At 37.9% G+C, this 21,021-nt stretch overlaps 5 protein-coding genes and 1 non-coding gene across 6 annotated transcripts; 4 read left to right on the top strand and 2 right to left on the bottom strand.

Moving 5' to 3' along the window:
- Positions 1-103: 103 nt before the first annotated feature.
- LOC101305736 (uncharacterized membrane protein At1g06890-like) lies at positions 104-2,705 on the bottom strand. The gene is made up of 7 exons (XM_004294876.1): positions 2,379-2,705; positions 1,691-1,842; positions 1,359-1,567; positions 1,164-1,257; positions 920-1,086; positions 640-810; positions 104-434 (listed from the first exon to the last, which is right to left on the bottom strand). Exons 1-7 carry the CDS (start codon positions 2,494-2,496, stop codon positions 164-166), a joined length of 1,182 nt encoding a protein of 393 aa, XP_004294924.1. The 5' UTR covers positions 2,497-2,705; the 3' UTR covers positions 104-163.
- A 3,344-nt stretch (positions 2,706-6,049) lies between these two features.
- Positions 6,050-7,195, top strand: LOC101299851 (F-box/kelch-repeat protein At3g06240-like). Its single transcript, XM_004296099.1, has one exon. The coding sequence runs from the start codon at positions 6,050-6,052 to the stop codon at positions 7,193-7,195; it is 1,146 nt and encodes a 381-aa protein (XP_004296147.1).
- Positions 7,196-9,274: 2,079 nt separating this feature from the next.
- On the top strand, positions 9,275-9,997 carry LOC101299569 (F-box protein CPR30-like). The gene has a single exon (XM_004296098.1). The coding sequence runs from the start codon at positions 9,275-9,277 to the stop codon at positions 9,995-9,997; it is 723 nt and encodes a 240-aa protein (XP_004296146.1).
- A 2,485-nt stretch (positions 9,998-12,482) lies between these two features.
- Positions 12,483-13,679, top strand: LOC101299284 (F-box/kelch-repeat protein At3g06240-like). The gene has a single exon (XM_004296097.1). The coding sequence runs from the start codon at positions 12,483-12,485 to the stop codon at positions 13,677-13,679; it is 1,197 nt and encodes a 398-aa protein (XP_004296145.1).
- A 1,465-nt stretch (positions 13,680-15,144) lies between these two features.
- On the top strand, positions 15,145-16,254 carry LOC101298988 (F-box/kelch-repeat protein At3g06240-like). Its single transcript, XM_004296096.1, has one exon. It carries the CDS (start codon positions 15,145-15,147, stop codon positions 16,252-16,254), a length of 1,110 nt encoding a protein of 369 aa, XP_004296144.1.
- Positions 16,255-17,364: 1,110 nt separating this feature from the next.
- Positions 17,365-19,902, bottom strand: LOC101305543. The gene is made up of 3 exons (XR_184293.1): positions 18,634-19,902; positions 17,617-17,711; positions 17,365-17,437 (listed from the first exon to the last, which is right to left on the bottom strand). It is a non-coding gene; the product is annotated as an uncharacterized LOC101305543 (transcript).
- Positions 19,903-21,021: the final 1,119 nt, after the last annotated feature.

Below are 21,021 nucleotides of genomic sequence, written 5' to 3'. Positions count from 1 at the left end.
CTGCAATCAGGCTTTGTGCTGAAGAAGGTTGCATGCTGTATGTAACCCTATGCAACTAAAGTGAAATGTCTGAAATGACAGTGTGCTTTAGCAACCGAGTATAGATATGTGAAAGATGTTCTTTAGCAGCTATGTATACACAAAATTTGTATGCCTGCTTGGTTCAAACAACTGTGGTATCCTTTGCTTCTGACTCTACTACACTTTCTTGGTCTATGGTTTTGGGTTTTAGTGTAGGTAAGGATTGCTTGGTCACATTGTCTTGTGGTTTTTTCAGGTTTAGTGATGTGTAAACAGACATTCCACCGAGGGCTGTAACAGCCCCACAGAGGCTCACGAACCCTGGATCTGATTTGAAAAGAAAATATCCCCCTAGTAATATCACACAAGTCTTGAACTGTCCAAGAACAACATGGCTAGTTGCTGAGGTTGCCCTGCATACAAGAGAATTGGATATCAATACTACAGCACTAGAAACAATTTATAAGAGCACATTGTTATGTATCCAAATCGACGCCATTTTGATTTTTGAATTTTGTATTCAATCTTTGAGCAATTACTGAGAACTAAGTTTTAGACAAGTATATCAGATCAGCACAACATCCAGACTCCTCTATAGCATAACAACAACGAACTCACCCGAGTGCCAATGCCCCGGACCATTGGAGGAGAAAACCAAGGATTGCTGATATAAGAATAGCACTTGAGTTATTCATATTCCACTGGAACAGTAGAACTCCTGGTGGATCCAACCATGGCATAAGAGCTAATAAGAAGAAAATAGTGACTGGGGTAGTCCTCCACATCAGCCTACACTCGGAAAATAAAATGTCACTTCATAGCTTATACATGACAGATAAATGCTTAACCATTAACCATCTTCAAAGAGCTAGGAGGATAATAGGGAATCAAGTCTTACGCGAGGGCGGTCCAATTCCCTTGCTGTTGAAGATTAGACCACAGGATTTTGTTTACAGCACTTGGGACTATCCACGCGATTGCAATCAAGGCACCAAACAAATTGAACTCTAAATCTGTTACTGTTGCTACTGCCACACCTGCTGAGACGACAGCTAGAGCTAAAACCTGCATAAGTAAGACTACTTACAATAATTCACAAGAAGGTGACACCAAAGAAGTGGGACAAAATCATTTGAGCTTGCCTTGTTACAAGAAATGGTTTTTCTAAAGAGAATAAACTCGGCAAGAACAATGGTAGGAGTTACAGCAATTTTAGCCATCTGGTAGAAACCAACACTGCATTTAATGAGCAGAATGGTGAGGAAAGTACGTAACATATTGAGTTTGTAACAATTTTGTACATCATATATAGATGACACAAGATACCAAGGTAGAACCTGTTGTGTTTTAGACTTGTATTGGCAAGACCAGAGGCAAAAGCCATGACAGCACCTAAAGAGAAGAGAGAAGTGAAAGGGGTAGTTCTGGCCGGAGGAGAAACCGGAAGAATTGAGAGTGTCTTAAAAATGGCTAGAAGCAACCAAGCTGTCACATAATGAATCAATGTGAGAAAGATTGGAAACTTGAATCCAACTCTCCCCATTACCTGGAATAAGCAGAAACACAATTAGACATAAGAGTACTAAACATAGTGATTATCAAATCTATACAAAATGCAAAAGCATATTTCAACTACAGAAAGGCAAGAAAGGAAGGATAAGGCATGTACAAGTTTATTTGCCAGGATGATCCCCACAGACACCACAAAATTGAAGGTCATCGCCACCACCGGACCACAAAATCGTTGCTGTTGGCGCTTGGCGCCTTCTGAAGTTCGAAGGTCATTGTAGAGAGAGCCTCTGAGTTCTTCAAGTGCTTTACCTGATAATTTGGAGAATCATAACTACAACTAGAAGCATGTAAATCTTAATTTTTGAGCAATAAGCTGCTGTGGTTTCTTTTAAGGTCGGTTAATCACTAAGCATTTGTCATAGTTCTATCCTATCTAAGTAATTTAACTAAAATTGCTCAGAGGAATTAACCCAAGAACATCAAGTAAATAATATATTGGTTGTTAATGAGGATAAGAGTAATGCATATTGTTACATTATTCACATTGTAAAGCTAAGCTCTTGAAACTATCAAAAACCATCATCATCAGCAAAACAAAACAGAAATGGCCATTGTAGCTACTCCATGAATAGAATGATATAAGTTGAGTTTGAAGTATGAACAACTACACCACGAAAATATTAAAAAGGAAAAGAATTTACTCGAAGATTTGTTTTTAATTGCACCCAGATGCGCACCTCAATATTCTCATTCATAAAAAGAGGAAGAACAATTAATAGTAGAGATATACAACAATCATAGGATCATAATGGTGATGCCACCCAGAACATGCATATTGTTCAAACCTGCTTCTCCTGCATCACTGTCTTTCCTTTTCACAAATCTTTTAGCTTCATTCCCCAACAATGAATCAAGCAAAGCCATTCCAATCTGACAATGGCACAGGCATATATGTGGGATCATTCAGCCATCAAAAACAGCTTTTCCATCACAGAAACTGATAATGTTTCTATACGAATGTGAAGAATCAGAAAATTTAGCTGCACTAGACTCCTTTAATCATATAAACACTGTTCTATGTTTCTTCTTTTTGAATAAATGAATGGAAAAGGGTAAAATTAAAGGAACAATGAAATGAATAAAGAAAAAGGAGAGTTTGTTATGCTTTAGGATTTGTATTTTGTTAGGATCCCAAAGTCACCGGTGGGTAAGAATAAGAGTCTTGATTTATGTAAATCTCTCTCCAAATAGTGCAGGATTCAGGGGATGTTAAGGAAACATTGGGATATCTAATTTTCTATAACCAAGAATTAGAAAGAGTCAAGATGCAAACACAACATATCGCCAAAGCGATATAATCACATATATTGTTCTTCAATATTTGGTGACACATTACCATACTTGTTAAACTAACCACTACCATCTTTTATATAAAAAGGTATACCTCTAATCACGTTGGTATTAACTATTAAAAGAAGCTTAGGCCCATGACGTGATTATAAAGGGTCATATTTCCAAAAGAAGATTACTGCACTTAGAAATGATACACTCTAAAGTAATACCATATTTCAAATCAGTTTATAGTTATCGAGTTTTTCTTATATCTAGAACCCGAAATTTACAATGTCAAAGAAGAAAGCGTGAGATAATGAGACATCTTAATAAAGACTTTGTTAGGTAATACCGTTGGCAGAATTATGTTCAAAAATCACTACTGCATTAGGTACAAAATTGAGTACCAAGAGTTTTAATGTACTTCACTATCTTGATTAGTCTCCAAGGTGTAGCAAATGTGTCACTTACTGCATCGATAACCAATTTGGAATCACCTTTGACCTCTAATCTTCTACATGCCATTGTCTCTTGCAAACATAAGGTTGTCTCGCATAGAGAAAAGCCTCAGCAACTGAAACTAAAGCTTCAATTACCTGAGTTTCTTGTACTAGCTAGGATTTGTAAAATACAATGTTTATTAGGATGCCAATGACAGGTGGGTGAGAATAAGAGTCTTCAACTCTTCATTTATGTAAACCTCTCCAAATCCAAATAATGTAATGTTTCCGGGGAAGTTAGGGAACATATATTGGGATGTGTCTAGTTTTCCGTAGCCAACTAGAAAGAGTCAAGATGCAAACACCGTGTTGCTAAAGTAACCAACAAGTGCTCATTACTCATTGATCTAATCACATAAATTGTTCTTCAAGATTTGGTTACACATAACCATACTTGTCAAACTAATTAATACCATCTTTCATATAAATAGGATTAGACCTTTGCCATGTTGGTGTTAACTATTCAAAGTAGCTTAGGTCCATGACTTGATTATTAAGGGTCTTGCCAAAATGATGATAAAGAAGAGCTTCCATAGCCACCTTTAATCAATTTGGCGCAAAATGGAAGATTACTAAACTTAGAAACGATGCATTGTTAAGCAGTACTATTCTGATAGTTGCTCATGTAAGTAATATGCTAACAGATCGATCACTATTTTTACATGTTACATTTGGGTGAATTTTACAGACTCTGGTTCATTATCTAATGTGATAGTTGATAGAGAGATGTTGCCACCCTAGAAACTGAAATCTCAGCAGAAGGGTCTGTCCCTACTTCTTCAACTTAACTATCCAACCACCAGAGCTTATGTAGTCATGATTCATGAAACATATGCACCATTTCTTAGATTTGACACTACACCTCACTTGTAAGTGCGGCGATATTAAAAATTTATTGTGTTTTTTTAAAGATCGAAATGCATCGCATGAAAGCTGAATTTTTATTTTTCGTTTTATATATAAGGTTTTAAATTCTGATTAAGTTTGGACTATAAGTCGTCCAAGTTTCACTAGATGGTATATGTCAAACTCCGCATGTACCTTTTTTCTTTTAATAAGATAGATCTTGAATTTCATAATGTAATTTACGACATAATTGATGCAAGTTCAAAAGACACTACGTGCTATTCTCCAGCTTTCTTTCTTTTTTCAAACTTGAAAACGAAATACAATTAGAAACCTCTAATCGACCAGACCATAACCTAAGGAATCAGAGTGAAAAGGCTGATTTGCTGAACTAGATCCAAAGAGTGCATCAGATCCATGCTCTGTTCAGATAATTCCAAAAAAAAAAAATCAATTCTGGGCTTACTTTACTTTACTCGATGAATGATGGGCCAGCCTGCTAGTCCAAACCAGAAGACAGCAAAATGCCCCAAAGCGGCCCATCTCTTATGATATACTTGCGACTCACGCTACCATACTCTTAAAAATCCTACATATACAAGCCTGAGCATTCACTTTAGAGTTAAGACAGACGCCTCTGTAAACAGAAGAAATGAAGAACAGAGTTGAAGCAAGCATGAGAGAGTTGTTGTCGGAGGTTGCAGATTATAATTCATACTACAACGCCAAGCTGATAAAATAGTCTAGGGTTTCACATCCAAAACCAATTGGCAATGGGTTGAGTGACCCAAACCCTTAGAAACCTACAGGCAAGGTCCCATATTCATGATGTGGGATTGATATCTCAACACGTCCTCGCATGTGTGGCAAATTTTTAAGCCTAACACGTGAGCAACATTTGGGGTGACGTGGAGTTCATGTGGCCATTGAGCTTCACACGTAGACGTGGGTAACCCGCTCTGATACCATGATAAAATAGTCTAGGGTTCACATCCAAAACCAATTGGCAATGGGTGGAGTGACCCAAACCCTTATCAACCTACAGGCAAGGTCTCATATTCCCGATGTGGGACTGATATCTTAACACAAGCTGATTCCGGGCTCCGGCAACTGAATCATTCATCCAGGTTTTGGAGGAAGCCGCGAGTCCACCTGATGATGTTGATGATGAATTACAATGTGCTATTTGTATGGAAATGTTTGGACTGAAAAAAAGATATCAGCATTGATCAGTTGCCCTGCTCTGCTTCTCATACAATTATCATCGAGATTGCATTGTCCCCTGGCTCCACATCAATCATCTCTGTCCTGCTTGTCGACACCCTAATGCTCCACTTAGGCAAGGAATCTAGCTAGCTGCTCTAAAATTTTTGGGCATAACCAGCCGCATTGGTGCTTATTTCCATTCCTTGATCATCCATCTTTTGTATATCTATCTATCTAGAAATTTTCAAACTGTTGCTCAGTGGTATAAATAATAATAATATAAAAAAATAACCATGATCAGTGATCATTCACGTTTGAGCAAACCCTAGCCTAATTGTGTCAGTATTGACCCGACGCACCCCATCAAAGCCGTAGCTGTAGAATAGTGATATTTACTTTCCTTGTATGTGTAGGAAACATATTATGTACAATTGTAGGAGATAATTTCCCGTTAGAACAACGCTTGAATCCTATATAAACCTTGTAGTTTGAGAAAAATGATATACCTTAACATCCCAAACATATTGAAGTCTTATTTTCTGCTGTGGCTCCAACGGGTAAGTTTCTCTTTTTGGTAAACTTTTGTTACTTATAGCTTCAGATTCTACATACGTTTGGTTATTGTTACTAATATGCTGGCGTTGCCAGTGAAGAAGAAGTATCGTCTGAACCTGAACTCTGACCTCCCTGAAGATATAACTCTGAATATTCTATGTAGGTTGCCGGTTAAGTCTTTGATTCGATTCAGCTGTGTATCCAAACGGTGGCGTAGCATCATAGTTTCCGACCCACAATTCGGAAAAGACCACCTCAAACTAGCATCTGAGAAGGGAACCATCACTAGGAGACTCTTCCTCACTGAACACGGTTTAGATGATGAAGAAATCCCCGAACTCGGTGTGCCCTATCAATTCAAATCTTTAGAAACCTCGTTTGGAGATGATTCTCTGGTCAGAAATCTCACCATCCCACCCGAGGAGCATGGCAAAGTGCTTTCATGCAACGGTTTGGTAGCTCTAGGTAGTTTTTCGAAAGGTTGGTCAATTTGGAACCCATCGACTAGGTTCCACCGCAAAATACCTGCTCCAGATTATTCACTAGTAAAGAAAAAGAGGTCATGCCCCTGGAGAGAAGACTATGATTTTACTAATGTGTTGGTTGGTTTTGGTTATGCCTCATCCATTGATGACTACAAACTAATTGTTTTAGTATCCCCCATTGATGATGAATCTAGTCCATGGATGAGAGCTGGTACTTCTTCATCTAACGTCCTCAACATCTTCATATTCTCTATGAGAGCTAACTCATGGAAACTCAGGGAAGCTTCTCGCTGGCCAGCCCGGGGTTACAGTCCTAGGTGCGTATATGGAACTCTTTCAAATGAAGCAGTTCATTGGGCTAACCACCATAGAGAATATAACTATGACATCTACATAAATCTAAACAGACCGCAGGTTGAAGAGTTTGATGTCTGTGCTTTCGATTTGGGGAATGAGGAGTTACGTAATGTGCCTGTTCCGGATTGTTTTAACCATGATATTGCTAGACATGGCGATCGAACAATGCAGACTGTTGATCATGCAGGAGGGTGCCTTTGCCTTTGGTCCGAGACTTATCATGGGGAAATCGAATTGTGGATTATGAGAGATTATGGGGTGTGTAATTCATGGATGAATCTTTTTAAATTTAGGAAGTCTGCTTTTTGGGATGTTCTTGGAGGAGTTCCTATTTGGGAGCCAAGTTTGGTTATGGAAAGTAGAAATTATGATCGAGCTTGACGAGAAGGAGTTGGTAAGGATTGAATGCTGTAAAAACAAGGAGCCGGTGTGCATCGGCCGATATAGGCTTGATCAGGAGGCGCCTGGGTGTAGGCTTTTGTCAGGTGCAACTTTATATGATGAAACTCTAGTTTCTCTCTAGCTGAAATGATTATATATAGTGAATCAGTTGGGTACATATACTTGATGTTTAATCGACTTTGCTACATTTCCATTCAAAACTGTTGGCTTCCTATCACTTTATGTTTTTATTTTAATTTTTTTTTATATATGTATATTCTCCACCGTTTATTATTTATTTTTTATGGCAAGACCTTTTATGTTTTATCAAATGTGCTCCTAAATGATGGTTGATTTTTACGTCATAACTATTGTAATTCTTCATCTTGGATATATGTTAGTGCTTCCATGGCCGGAGTGTTGCGCTCAAACCAAATAACAACGGCAAATAACAGCAGTTAACAGATGAACAAGATATTACTGTTGGGAAAATCCCACAGCTTAAATCTTATGCAAGAACAGAGAACAAAAGAGAACACAAAGGATTTAACGTGGAGTAGCAGGGAGAATGAAATCCACTAACAAATGAGGGGTTACAAAGTGATAGCAGCTCTGCTATCACAACAGCTCTCAAAGGTGTTTACGGCAGCAAACAAACAACTATCTCTCTTGATAGGGAGAAACCCTATTACTACCCTTATAAAGCCTTAAGATAGCTTTTACAAAACAACCTTTAATCTAATACAAGATTAACATAGACAAATTGAGACACTAAACAACACGGAGATGTTTTGTTTCCGATAATGTTAATGAATGAATGAGTTGCATGACTTGCATCGATGCTTATTACAGAAAAGAAGAACATGTAAGTGTGATTCTAGCTCGCTTACGTTATTGAATGGTTTATGTTATAACTATTGTAATTCTTCATCTTAGATATATGTAAGTGCCTCCATGGCCGGAGATGCTTTGTTTCCGATAATGTTAATGAATCAATGAGTTGCATCGACACTTACTACAGAAAAGAAGAATATGTGAGTGTATTTCCTTGAGGGGGACGGTGTTGGCACTAATAGGGCCAACGACACTTCTTTCCTTGCGGTGGCCTCCTCTGCCACTGCCCAGCTTCCCACGATCACTACCTTCCTGCGTCGAGCGATCATATGGACCAAATCATATGTTTCTGTCCCAAAACCTAGGGTTTCACTCGCGTTCCCTTTGGGCCTCGCATTATAGTTTTCACAAGGATCTTCTCATTCTTCTCATTCTTCTCAACAACAAATAAAGCATCTCATGTCTTGCGACTCACGCAATCATACCCATCTCCTAAATATACAAGCCCTAGTCATTCACGTTTCAACAAAGCCCTACCTCCGTTAGCTCCGCCGCACCAAATTAAGCTCTTGTTCCGACGGCAACTCTTTCTTGGTAAACTAATTTACTTGTTTCAGATTCTACATAGGGTCGTTTTGTTGTACACGTTCACTTGTTATTGCATCTTAATTAGTTGAAGAACCATATATAGTTGTTGATAGCTTCCCTGCTGGATCGAGACAATGGAGAAGGTGCAACAGAACTTTGACCTCCCTGAAGATATAATTCTGCAGATTCTGTGTAGGTTGCCATTCAAGTCTTTGATCCGATTTAGTTGTGTATCGAAACAGTGGCGTGGCATCATACTTTCAGACCCACAATTTGGAAACGCCCACCTCAAACTAGCATCAGAGCAGAGAACCATCACTAAGAGACTCTTTCTCACCATATTCCCCTATGAATTAGATCTTCTTGATGAAATCCCCGAACTTGGTGTGCCTCATCAATTCAAATTTTTAGAAAGATCGTTTGGAGATGATTCATTGGTTAGAAATCTCACCATCCCACCCGAGGAGTGTGGCAAAGTGCTTTCTAGCAACGGTTTGGTAGCTCTAGGTTATTTTCACAAAGGGTGGTCTATTTGGAACCCATCAACTGGGTTCTGCCGCAAAATCCGTGCTCCAGATTATTCACTGGTAATGAAAAAGTATAAAGCCCCCTTGAGAGAAGGGGAAGCGCAGCAGTCCGAACACTGTGTTTAGTGAAATGTTAGTTGGTTTTGGTTATGCCTCATCCACTGATGACTACAAACTTGTTTTAGTATCCCCTGTTAAAGATTTTGGTTATGCAGTTGACGTCAATATCTTCATATTCTCTATGAGAGCTAATTCTTGGAAGCTCAAGAAAGTTTCTCTCTGGCCATCCGGGAGCTACAGACCCTACGCTCCTACACACCACGGAACTCTTTCAAATGAAGCAATCCATTGGGTTAACAGAGACCATAATTATAAGGAGTTTGATGTGTGTGCATTTGATTTGGAGAAGGAGGAGTTTCGTAAAGTGCCTGCTCCTCGTTTTAACCAAAATGATAATCCTCATGTTAACAGAAAAATGCAGACTATTGATCATTCAGGAGGATGCCTCTGCCTTTGGTCTGAGACTTTTCAAAAACGGTGTTGGTATAGTGAACTATGGATGATGAGAGATTATGGGGTGCGTAATTCATGGATGAAGCCTTTTAAATTTAGGAGGGATGTTGACATACGGAATGTTCTTGATCTTGATGCACTTAGTTTTTGGGAGCCATGTTTGGTTATAGAAAGTGGTGCAATTGTGATCAAGGTTGACAACAAGGAGTTGGTAAGGATTGAATGCCATAAAAAGAAGAAGCCGGTCTGCAGTGGCCGATATAGGCTCCAGGAGGCGCCTGGGTGTAAGCATTTGTTAGGCGCAACTTCATACGATGAGACTCTAGTTTCTCTATCTTAATGGTTATGGTGAGTGAAATCTTCTGTTTCCTTGAACCATAGTTGGTGGTGCTCAGTCGCCGGCGGGATTTGGGAACAGTTACATGAAGTTTTTGACTTTTGAGACGGTTAATCAAGCTTTTACTTGTCTATCTTACAAAATCTTCTTAGGTGGTACTCATTCTTGAATTTGAGTTTTTATCCTACTGGATTTTATCAGAACAATGTTTTAATGAGGTCACCTTTAGGTTTGGTATAAAAAGAAATGATGACATTTCAAGTATGTATTTTAGTGAAGACCGTAGTGAAGGGCATATTCAGTTTTGTTTTCTGGCTTTCTTATTACTAGACTCACGTGCGGAAGGGCCGCGTCTCACGCGTGTGTATCATCGTTTCGAATCTTGAAAGATTGATATCTTTGTTGAAAGGCCAAGTAATTTAATTTCATTCATTACCGAAATATGTAATAAGTGAACAGCAATTAAAGCTTATTTGGTCGTATATCTTTATACCAATAGTAAATTACTATAAAGTTATTGATCAAATTTCAGTTTACAAATACATCCTTTACACAATATCTTACACATTTAAGGACAAAATTTAACAAATTAGGACAAATTGATGTCCACATGCCATCTGTCACTACACATTTTACGAAACTACCCTTAATCACATATTATATTGCTGCTACTGTCAACTAGGATGCCTGTTGCTGCTACTGCCGACTAGATGCCAACTTTGAAATCTGCTACTACCTAATAATAGGACGCTGTTACTGCTGCTACTAGATTCGAAATCTACACTTCCAATAGATCTAAACAGTAGCAGCAAATTAACCCTCCCAACAAATCTTGCAGTAGCAGCAAATTCCCTCCAACATATCTAAACAGTAGCATCAAATTTACTTTACCCACAGATCTCGCAGTAGCAGCAAATTTAACTTTCTGACCAGTAGCAGCAAATTCTCTCCAACAGTAGCAGCAAATTTACTTTTCCAACACTAGCAGCAAATTCCTTCCAACAATAGCAGCAAATTCACTTTTCCAACAATAGCAGCAAATTTACTTTTCCAACAGTAGCAGCGAAATCATCTGTCCAAACAGTAGCAGTGAAATCATTTGTCCAAACAGTAAGCAGTGCCTTGTAGCAGGCAAATAAGGACAGTAGCAGCACCGCCTTGTAGTTGTCAACACGACCGACGACAGATTCCCGTCTTTAGGGCAAGCTCCTCCCCACATTGTCGCGAAAGGATATCGACGGTCTTCTCCATGATGCCGATCGACTCCTTAGACACAATCGGCGGCCATGCCCGGTGGCACAAGACGATGAGTTCATCGTTCAAGGCACTCGCCGCCATGGAAGATGAAGGTGCGGCATATCAAATCGTGTCATGGATTGAAATTGTGATGATGAGATCTGCTAGATTTGAGAGAGAGAGAGAGAGAGAGAGAGAAGAAGAAGAAGAAGAAGAAGAAGAATCAAAACGTTGGAATGAGAGAAGGAAATGGAGTGAGAGTGGCATCTAATGTAATTTTATTAGGAAATAGAACATTTTGGTCATTTGAATTTAACATTTGGATCATGTCTGCTATTATTTGGTTTTGGGCTTGAGACCCATATCCTAATTTGTATAAAAATTATTAGAAATGAGTTTTTTGTGTTTTTAAATTTGGTCATATGCTACTATGTAATTTTCTCTTATTCCAAACTATAAATGCTGGCCTTTATTGGCAAAGTCATATGCATACGGCAAATAGACATTAGAAAACATAATTGACATTGAGCTAACATATAGTATGTATACTGTAAAGAAAAATGGTTCTCAATGATTTTCCCAAATGCATGAGTTCATCCATAACCAGCGTACCCAAAAAAAGCCCAAGCCCAAGCCCAAGGAAGCCCAAACCCGAAATCTCTGTTATATAATCCTTTAGTTTCTTTCTGTGATTTTGGGTAGTGATCACATCGGCGCTGTTTGCCGGCCACTGCGTCCAGCTGGACCAACCTCTTTACCGGTAAGTTTTCTTGATTGTATACAATTTCTTGGATCTATTATTGAAATCTCTACTAGTACTTAAAACTTTTGGTCTAGCAGAGAAATCCAAACAAAGGATCGGAAAATATTTATACTCATGAAAATTCATCTGTATTGCACTGTAACAGATGACGGAATGTGAAGTTAATCAGTTCCATTCTTTTTCGTGTTGGATTTAAGTCATGATCTGCGTGTGCCCCAAGTAACCATAATTCCTAAATAAACAAAATAACCTAGTCGATCATTCACGGTTGAACATACCCTAACTGTAACTTTTTCTCTTTTGGTAAATTTTGATCACTAAGCTTCTTCTGCATACATTTTGATTTTGTTATCGTGATTGCATCTTAATTGTGCAGTAGTGCCAACGCTTAATCTCATTTTTCAGATGATATACAGCGGCCCTTTCGCACTCTGAGGTGCAGGAAGGCTAGTACATGGTTAATCTTTCAATAGGCAGATAATGTTGCCAATGACGAAGAAGGATCGTCACCTCAACTCTGATATCCCTGAAGATGTACTTCAGAAGATTCTATGCAGGTTGCCGATTAAGTCTTTGATTGGATTAAGTTGTGTATCGAAACGGTGGCAAAGTATCATACTTTCTGATCCACAGTTAGGTCAAGCCCACCTCAAACTAGCAACTGAGAGAAGAACCATCACAAGGAGACTCATTCTCTCCGTAGTCCCCTATCAATTCAAGTCATTAGAAGACTCATTCGGATATCAGTCTCTGGTCAGAAATCTCACCATTCCATCCGGAGAGAATGAGAAACTAGTAATCTCTTCGTGCAACGGCTTGGTTGCTGTAGGTAACATTTTCAATGGATGGTCTATTTGGAACCCATCAACTGGTTTCGAGCGCAAATTACCTCTTCTAGATTATTCACTAGTAATGAAAAAAGCGCGCTCCGATGAAGAATATGATTCTGATAATATTGTTTTAGATGGTTTTGGTTATGTCTCATCCACTGATGATTACAAGCTTGTTTTGGTACCCTTCCCTGATGACTCTGGTTCTAGAGTCGTCAACGTCTTCATATTCTCTGTTAGAGAGAACTCTTGGAAACTCAGGCAAGCTTCTCGCTGGCCATCGGGCAGCTACAGCCCAACTACTAATTCCGGAACTCTTTCAAATGAAGCAATACATTGGATCAACCACTACACAGAACGTAACAACAACATAGAAGGCAACAATATTGAAGTCTGTGCTTTTGATTTGGAAAACGAGAAGTTACGTAAAGTGCCAGGTCCTTCTTTTAAACGAGTTCATCGAGGTTTCAATAGAAGAATGAAGACTGTTGTCCATGCAGGAGGATGTCTTTGTGTTTGGTCTGAGACTTATGATGTTGAAGGGCGGCCAGGTGGGTATATTGATCTGTGGATGATGAGAGATTATGGGGTGTCTAATTCATGGAAGAAACTATGTAAATTACAGAAGAAGGATTTACATGATGTTCTTGATCCGGTTCGTTTTTGGGAGCCGAGTTTTGTTACGGAAAGTGGTGAAATAGTGATCCTGCTTGACAACAAGGAGTTGGTAAGGATCAAATGCCTTAAAAAGAAGAGGGCGGTCTTCAGGGGCAGATTTAGGCTTAAGAAGGAGCTTGAGTGTAAGCTTTTGGGCGCAACTTTATACGATGAAACTGTAGTTTCTCTGGCTGAATGATTATGGATAGCTACTTGAATCACTTGACACTTGATGTTTAGTTGAGTTTGCTATGTATCTGCCTTTGAAGTTTTTGATAAGATATACCGGCATGCAAATGCTGCAGGCTGATGGTTTTTATGATTTAATGTTCTTTACAATATGGATTCTCCACCTGTAATTTCATCTCATTTTTCAATACCTTTCATGTTTGGTTTCTGTTTGTAATAATCGAGCACCTATGGTATATGTCAAGCCTTCTATTTGGTTTATGCTTGTTTTCCACTATTATGGACTTGTTCGTAGTTTAAATGTTGAATTATTATAGTAACCTGGTAATTTGTTCCATTCTTCACCAATAACACGTTTATTAACTTGGTATGAGAATATTTCATTTCATTCTATTGTTTACTTACCATAAAGAATCAAAACAAGAATAAAACTAATAAAGTGCACCGACAATTTAGAGGGGCTGTATATGATGAAACTCTGGTTTCACTACCTGAATGATATTATGGTGAATCATTGGAATGTAAGAAGCAGAAATGAAGAGGGGTTGCTATAAATTCCTTTCAAATTTGCTTTTATGATGTACCTAATTTAAATTCACCACCTTCTCATTGTTCATTCTCTTTTGTTTTTGATGTTTTGTGTCTTATTTGTAATTCAGGAATCAAAACTATGAATAATGCACTATTATTATTACCCCGCGTATCTCATAAATTTACGGATATGTATTCCGTATTCGACCATATCTAGCCGTATCCTTCAGTTTCCGGCCTCTACCAACGCATACCCGGCGTCTTGTATAATAAGAATGTTCTCTCGAACTGCCGGGTATGGTGAGAAACGGCCGGATGTGTGTCCGATACGGCTGGACACGTACGTGTAAATAAATTGGATCGTTTTTAGCAATACTGACTTTTTACAAGCCCAAGCCCAAAATCCGTCTATTGTAAACCCCCAATTCTGTTTCACTCTGCTGTAAACTCCCAAAGCTCCTCCTTATCATTTCCGCTCATCTTGGTAAACCTAAAATCCGTGCCCACAATCCCCACATTCTTCCTGGTTTTCAATTTGGGTTGCGATCACATCGAAGCTCTCCTTCTGGACCAACATCTTCGCGGGTAAGTTCTCTTAATTCAGTTCAATTTTTATGTCTCTGTAGAAACAAGCTTAACATCTGGGATCTTTCATCGATATCTCTACAAAGTTTAAGGTCTGTCACAAAAGGAAGATGCTCATGTTAATATACCTCTATTTCACTGTAACCACATGATGGGGGAGTGAAGTAAATCAGTAACTAGTTTTCGTGTTGGGTCTGAATCAATTTATTTTATTATTATTTTTTTTTTGGGTCAATGGGTCTGAATCAAATTGTAACTCATTTAGTATCAGAACATGTGATTGGATTATGGTTGTAATATCTGCATTCTTGGTTGCATTGGTTGCATCAGCTGTATTTGTGTAAGTCTGTTCGGCAATCATGTCAATGTCGAAGAAGAAAGAGCAGAGCTATGATCTCCCTGAAGATGTTATAGTGAAGATTCTTTGCCGTCTGCCAGTCAAGTCCTTGATACGGTTCAGTTGTGTGTCGAAACGCTGGCGTTCTATCATCATTTCTGATCCACAGTTTGGCAAGTCTCATCTTGAAGTAGCATCACAGCAGGGAACCCTCTGTCGGAAAGTACTCATCTCCATCTACCCTACAATTAAACCCGTGAAAGGTTATATCCCCGATCCTTTAGAAGATGGCTTGCCTTGGTTACCCTCTCGATTTCAATCCTTAGAGGGTTATTCTTCGGTCAGTTATCTCACATTAACATCGGAGGAGAAGAGCCAACGAGTAATGGCCTCGTGCAATGGTTTGGTACTTCTAGGTGAATCATATCAAGGTTATTTCAAGAACTTGTCTATCTGGAACCCATCAACTGGATTTTTTCGCAAATTACCTACTCCATGTTTTGCGCGGCTTGAGCTGACAAAATCAACAGAAGATAAATGGTGCATAAATTTTTTATATTATGGTTTTGGTCAAGTGTCCAACACTGACGACTACAAGGTTGTTTTCATAAAACCTGCCCCTGGTGATTTTGTGAATGTTCATGTCTTCTCACTTGGAACCAACTCTTGGAAAGTTATCAAAGCTCCTTCCTCTTCATGGGCCGGGTGTAATGACCGGCAGGGGGCTCTTTCAAATGGAGCGATTCACTGGGTGAACTATTCCAATCCCATAGATCTATCACATCCAACTCTGGTTGCTTTTGATTTGGCAGCGGAGGAGTTCAGGCAAGTGCCATTGCCTGTTTTCAACCGAAATGAAGATGATATGCGGGAGATAAGACTGCAGGTTCTTTTAGGAGGAGGTCTATGTGTACGGTCTGTGGATCTTTATGAGCAAAATGAATTTTGGGTTATGAGAGAGTATGATGAGCCTAAATCTTGGGTTAAACTCATTGAATTTGATGGATATGAATTACCAGATGAGTTTGCTTCATGCAAGAGCTGGGATCCTATATTTGTTTCAGAAGCTGGTACAGTTTTGATCAAACTGCTTGACAAGATGGAGCTGGTCTGGATTGAGTGCCTTCTGTAAGTTTCTACATTTCATAAACATTCAATATACTAATATCTTATGACAGATTCTAGATCAAATGTAAATATGTTTGAAATACTAACTTGGTAGATTTGAGTTCATATCCATATCTGTTCTTCTAGATTTGGTAGATGCGCGTGCGGAAGGGCCACGCTCGCGCGTGCGTATGTCTTTTTTCGTCATGAAGTACCCTTAGCTAATATAGCAGTATCTACCAAAACTTGCATGTGACTTGATAAAAACGTGCGGAAGGGCCGCTTTCACACGTGTGAAATATCGTTTTCAAAGTTTGTAGATTGGCATGTCTCGTGAACGACCAATTATTCTACTTTGAGTTGTAATCCTTTTCCGTCAATCCTTTATTAAAACAGACAATAATAAATATGCTCACTTAATATAGCCTAGTGTTTGGGTATTTGATCAACATCTAGCCTTCCTACACTCGGGTGCGCTTATGCCTGTAAATTAACGCTTTCAAATTGTGAAGACCGGCATGTCTCTTGAAAGGCCAATTATTCTACTTTGATATGTGATCATTTTCTTTTGGTCATACTCAAATGTACAATAAGTGTGCTCACTTAATAAAGTCTAATTTAACAGAGCTCCAATAATACAATATAGAGAAAATCATAGTATAGAAAACTTTATGATATGCAGAGCATTTAAAAAAAAGACACTTTTTTTACTGAACCATATAATTATGGCAGTCAAGCTCCCAATACAGAAAATTGAAATAAATTTTGTGAAACTTCAGCAATAATATATTAAAATCGTATTTGGTCCCAGGTCTTTCTTCCAAATACATGTGATTCCAAGTGTACTGAATTTCATATTTATTCAAAACTATGAATATTAGCCTTATTTGCAGTCTAAGAGTAAACAAAAATGAGAAAGTATCACCACTGTTGCAAGGATCCAAGAATAATCAATCTTTGACTCCTATCCACTATTGCAAAAAAAAAAAAAAAAAATACAAATCTTTGGCTAATATCACAGTTTAATATATCTTGCATCTTGCATCTACTCAAATTTTCTGTCACAGCTCATGCCTATATTGCTACTTGTTCCACTTTCCCGCCAAACAACAACAGTGTTGCTAACTAAATTGATAAATAGCACCTCACTCTCCATGTCTGCCCTCTATCCCACAAACCCTTTGTAGTACCTTTCCATCACCAACATCCTTCATTGAGAAAAATCAATAGGTCTTAATTTGATGGATCAGTAATTGTAACCCACACACTTTGGTCATAAATGAAACCAATTGAATGCAGGCAAGAATATGGATTAACCCAAACTTATCTCATAGCAATACTTATTTCAAAGCAAGTCCATTGTTTGTCGAAGTGAACCAAAACTTACCTCAAATAAAGTTCTTTGCCAACGGAACCAAAACTGTCTTCAAAGCAAGTATTCCTGACTTGTACACCGAAGATTAGGTTAGGATATGAACTGTCCTGCATCCAAAAAAATAAAAGATTAGAAACACAGCTTAGAAAACGATCGTTAGTTAAATTAGACACAGCTTTCCTAAAGAAACGTACAATGAATTCTTTGTTTTATATGCTCATATTCTAGCAACTTAGACATGAACATAAATGGCTTGTTTCAATTAGACACCAATCACACGAGTGCAGGCAAGGATAATCTTTTATGCACATGCAATGAAGCTGGACTCTAAATATAACATTTTCAATGTTTCTATTTCTTGTTGATTAGCAGCATTGTATTACAAACCCACTCTTCCAGTGAACCAACTGAACTGAAACCGCAAAAGAGGAAAAGAAATGACTTAATTCGGTAGGCTTTCTCATATCAGGCTTTTTTCCACACGAAATTATTTAAAAAGTAAAGATTCTGTATAACTGAATCTACGACTCTAAGCAATGAAAAACTCATACGGGAATTGAACCAAAATTTACAGATAAAAAGTATCAAGGATTATAAAACTGAAGGGTGTAGCGATTATAAAACTGATATAGCAGGCTAACAGCTTATAATGAGATGTCAATTCTTGACAAAAGATAAATTTAGGGCTTAGTCAGTCATTCCTCATATGTAAACTTGAACTTGGCTCAACCCCATAAGCCTTAATCCCAAGTTGTACAGTATTTCGAAGGAGTGTATGAAAAATTTAAATTTTGAAACTACTGATTGCAAGATGAAAAAATCCAATGATTTCATGATCTTTCCAGCAGTCTTAAAAAGTTGAACTAACTAAAACATGAAATAAAATAAAAAAACACCAGCTAAATTAGATGCCAACTACCATGAGCTAATATAGAGAACAAAGTCAATAAGAGTGACTAAGAAATACCAAACATTGAAAGCATGGTGAACAAAAATGAAAATTGATTAATTAATATAGATGCAACATACCTTCTCAGTGTACAATAGAGATGCCTCTTTATTTTAACACTTTCTTTCATCATATGCGTGTCTTTGTGACTCTGCTTTGCAGTGATGGTGTGATTTAAAGAGTGGAGTTAGTCCGGAGTTCTGCAAGTTCACTAACCACAACAGACCTGGAGAAGATAAAAGATAAATAGGGAATACACTCATAAATTCTTTATTTGGATAGAAACAATGAAGAGATCAAATGTTTTATACACTCAGTAGGAATTAAATGTAAGGAAACCTATTTGATTATGAGGCTGCCAAGTATTGTCTATCATTGATTATGGACAGGCAATACCACACTATAAGTACTTCGATCTACGTTACAAAACCACGTTATCAGCACATGTACAACATTATTAGGCTCTCCAATACCCAATGAAATTCTTATATTAGACTTCTGGTTTTTACATATGCCTTAAAAGCAGAATTAGTGCATCCAGTTTCAGTATCGTTCACAGATTTACCACTCATTCAAAAAAAGATAATTAGTAAAGTAATTCCAGAAAGTAAAACTGATATATAAAGCACCTTTTAAACAAAAACACCATCTTACTAACGGCGCCCTTCTTTGCATAAGACATCTTATTTAAAGATGACTAATGAAGAGATCACAATATAAGAAGTAAAAGTATAAAAATAAGTACGATCACAATAGAATACAAAATATCCTATATATCAAAGTGTTCCAAGTCTCAGCAGTTCCATTAACTCGAAAACCTGGCTGACAATAAAATCCCCAATCTTCAGCGTACTATATTTACCATTTGCATTTGATTTTTCTCTACTGGTCCAAGCAAACTTCTTACTGTGCTCTTGAAAAAATTAAAACCCAAAGAACAGTGTGTTATTCACTTCGACTGCTCCACTGCAGGATTTCACCCAGAATTGAAGTGCACATACCTAGCCTTCTCCATTGATTTGTCCTAGGCTTGTATCTATCCTGAAATCAAGTCCTCAAACCTTCCAAAAATCAAGTCTGCATACCTTCTGAGATTCATAAATATTAATCATGGTCTCAAAATCAAGGGAGAACAGAATTCGAGAATTAGCAAACGATAAAACATACCTTCTCAGAATCTCAGCCAGTTTGATTGATCTCCTCTCTACTCCTAATGTCGGCTTTAATGTCGGCTCTATTTCTTTCTTCTCCTGTTTGTTCCTTTTTCGTTTGCTTCTTCTGATCCATTTGAACCCAACGTTTTTGTTGCAGTTACCGGCAGTATGGAGATCGTGCACTGGCGGTTCTTCAGAAGTCCGGAGTTCGTGCACCTACGTTCTTCTTTTTGTTCTTTTTCTTTTTTTCTTTATCTCTTCTCTTCCGCATAAGACTCATCTCTTCCCGTTTTTTCTGTATTGGCTCTTAGTTTCAAATGACTATTATATCCTCCGACCAATATTATAACATAGAAGAGTTTTAATAAACTTTGGGCTTTTTCGGAAGTTCAAAAATTTAACCATCAGACTTTCCTTCTGACTTTATTAATAGAGATGCTGGATGGGACAATATATAGGAGTGTGTCTGTGCTCAAGAAGGGATCAGAATGGCAGTAGTTGTATTTCAACTGCTTTTGACAGTTCCATGACAGTTTCTTCCATCAAGAAACTGTCAAGATAAATTCTTGTCTTAATCCAATTCTTGTCTTAACAACCTCTATTTTGAATTTGAATTCTTAACAGATGTCATTACACATAAACTTATTCGATAATAAACTTTATATCTATGTGTAACTACTGTATAATACATGCTTATATAGTTCATGAGTTTGTTTATAAATAGGCTGTATATAATGCCAGTTCTAAATGCAGCAGCGCTGCTAGGTTAATTTTACACCTTCAAGAAGAGAAACCGGTCTGCAGTGCCCGATATAGAATTGAGGAGTATCCTGGGGCGATATTTGACGCGATTGTGTATGATGAAACTTTAGTGTCAGTACCTGAATGATTATGAAGCATGTGGCCTGATGACCCGAGACCTGAAAAACCAAGGAGCAGAAGAGGGATGATATAAGATTATGTTATTTATGTACTATGAACTAGAACATATAATGATATAAGATTATTATGTTTCAGACCCTTTCCCTGATTCAATGAGATTTTTTTTTTCATGACAAGTTTGTTCTTCGTCCTTGTGTAAAACACTTATGCATCATCCTCGACAATTGTAGTGATCATATCAACAAAAAATGTGCTTTAGGTTTTAGAAGGGTGCACTCATTGATCACCTATTACTTTCTATACATGGTCTCATACGTGTTCCGACCTGATATTAGACATCTTTTACCGAGGGATGTTCAACTTTTTTCCATATATCCATTTACATTGCAAACATGACAGTTTTTCAAGTCTGGTCATTCATTATCTGAGATC

The sequence above is a fragment of the Fragaria vesca genome, linkage group LG3 (assembly GCF_000184155.1).
Source record: "Fragaria vesca subsp. vesca linkage group LG3, FraVesHawaii_1.0, whole genome shotgun sequence".
Lineage (NCBI taxonomy): Eukaryota > Viridiplantae > Streptophyta > Magnoliopsida > Rosales > Rosaceae > Fragaria > Fragaria vesca.
Note: the sequence above shows the minus strand (reverse complement) of the source record. Positions and strands in the feature narration are given on the sequence as shown.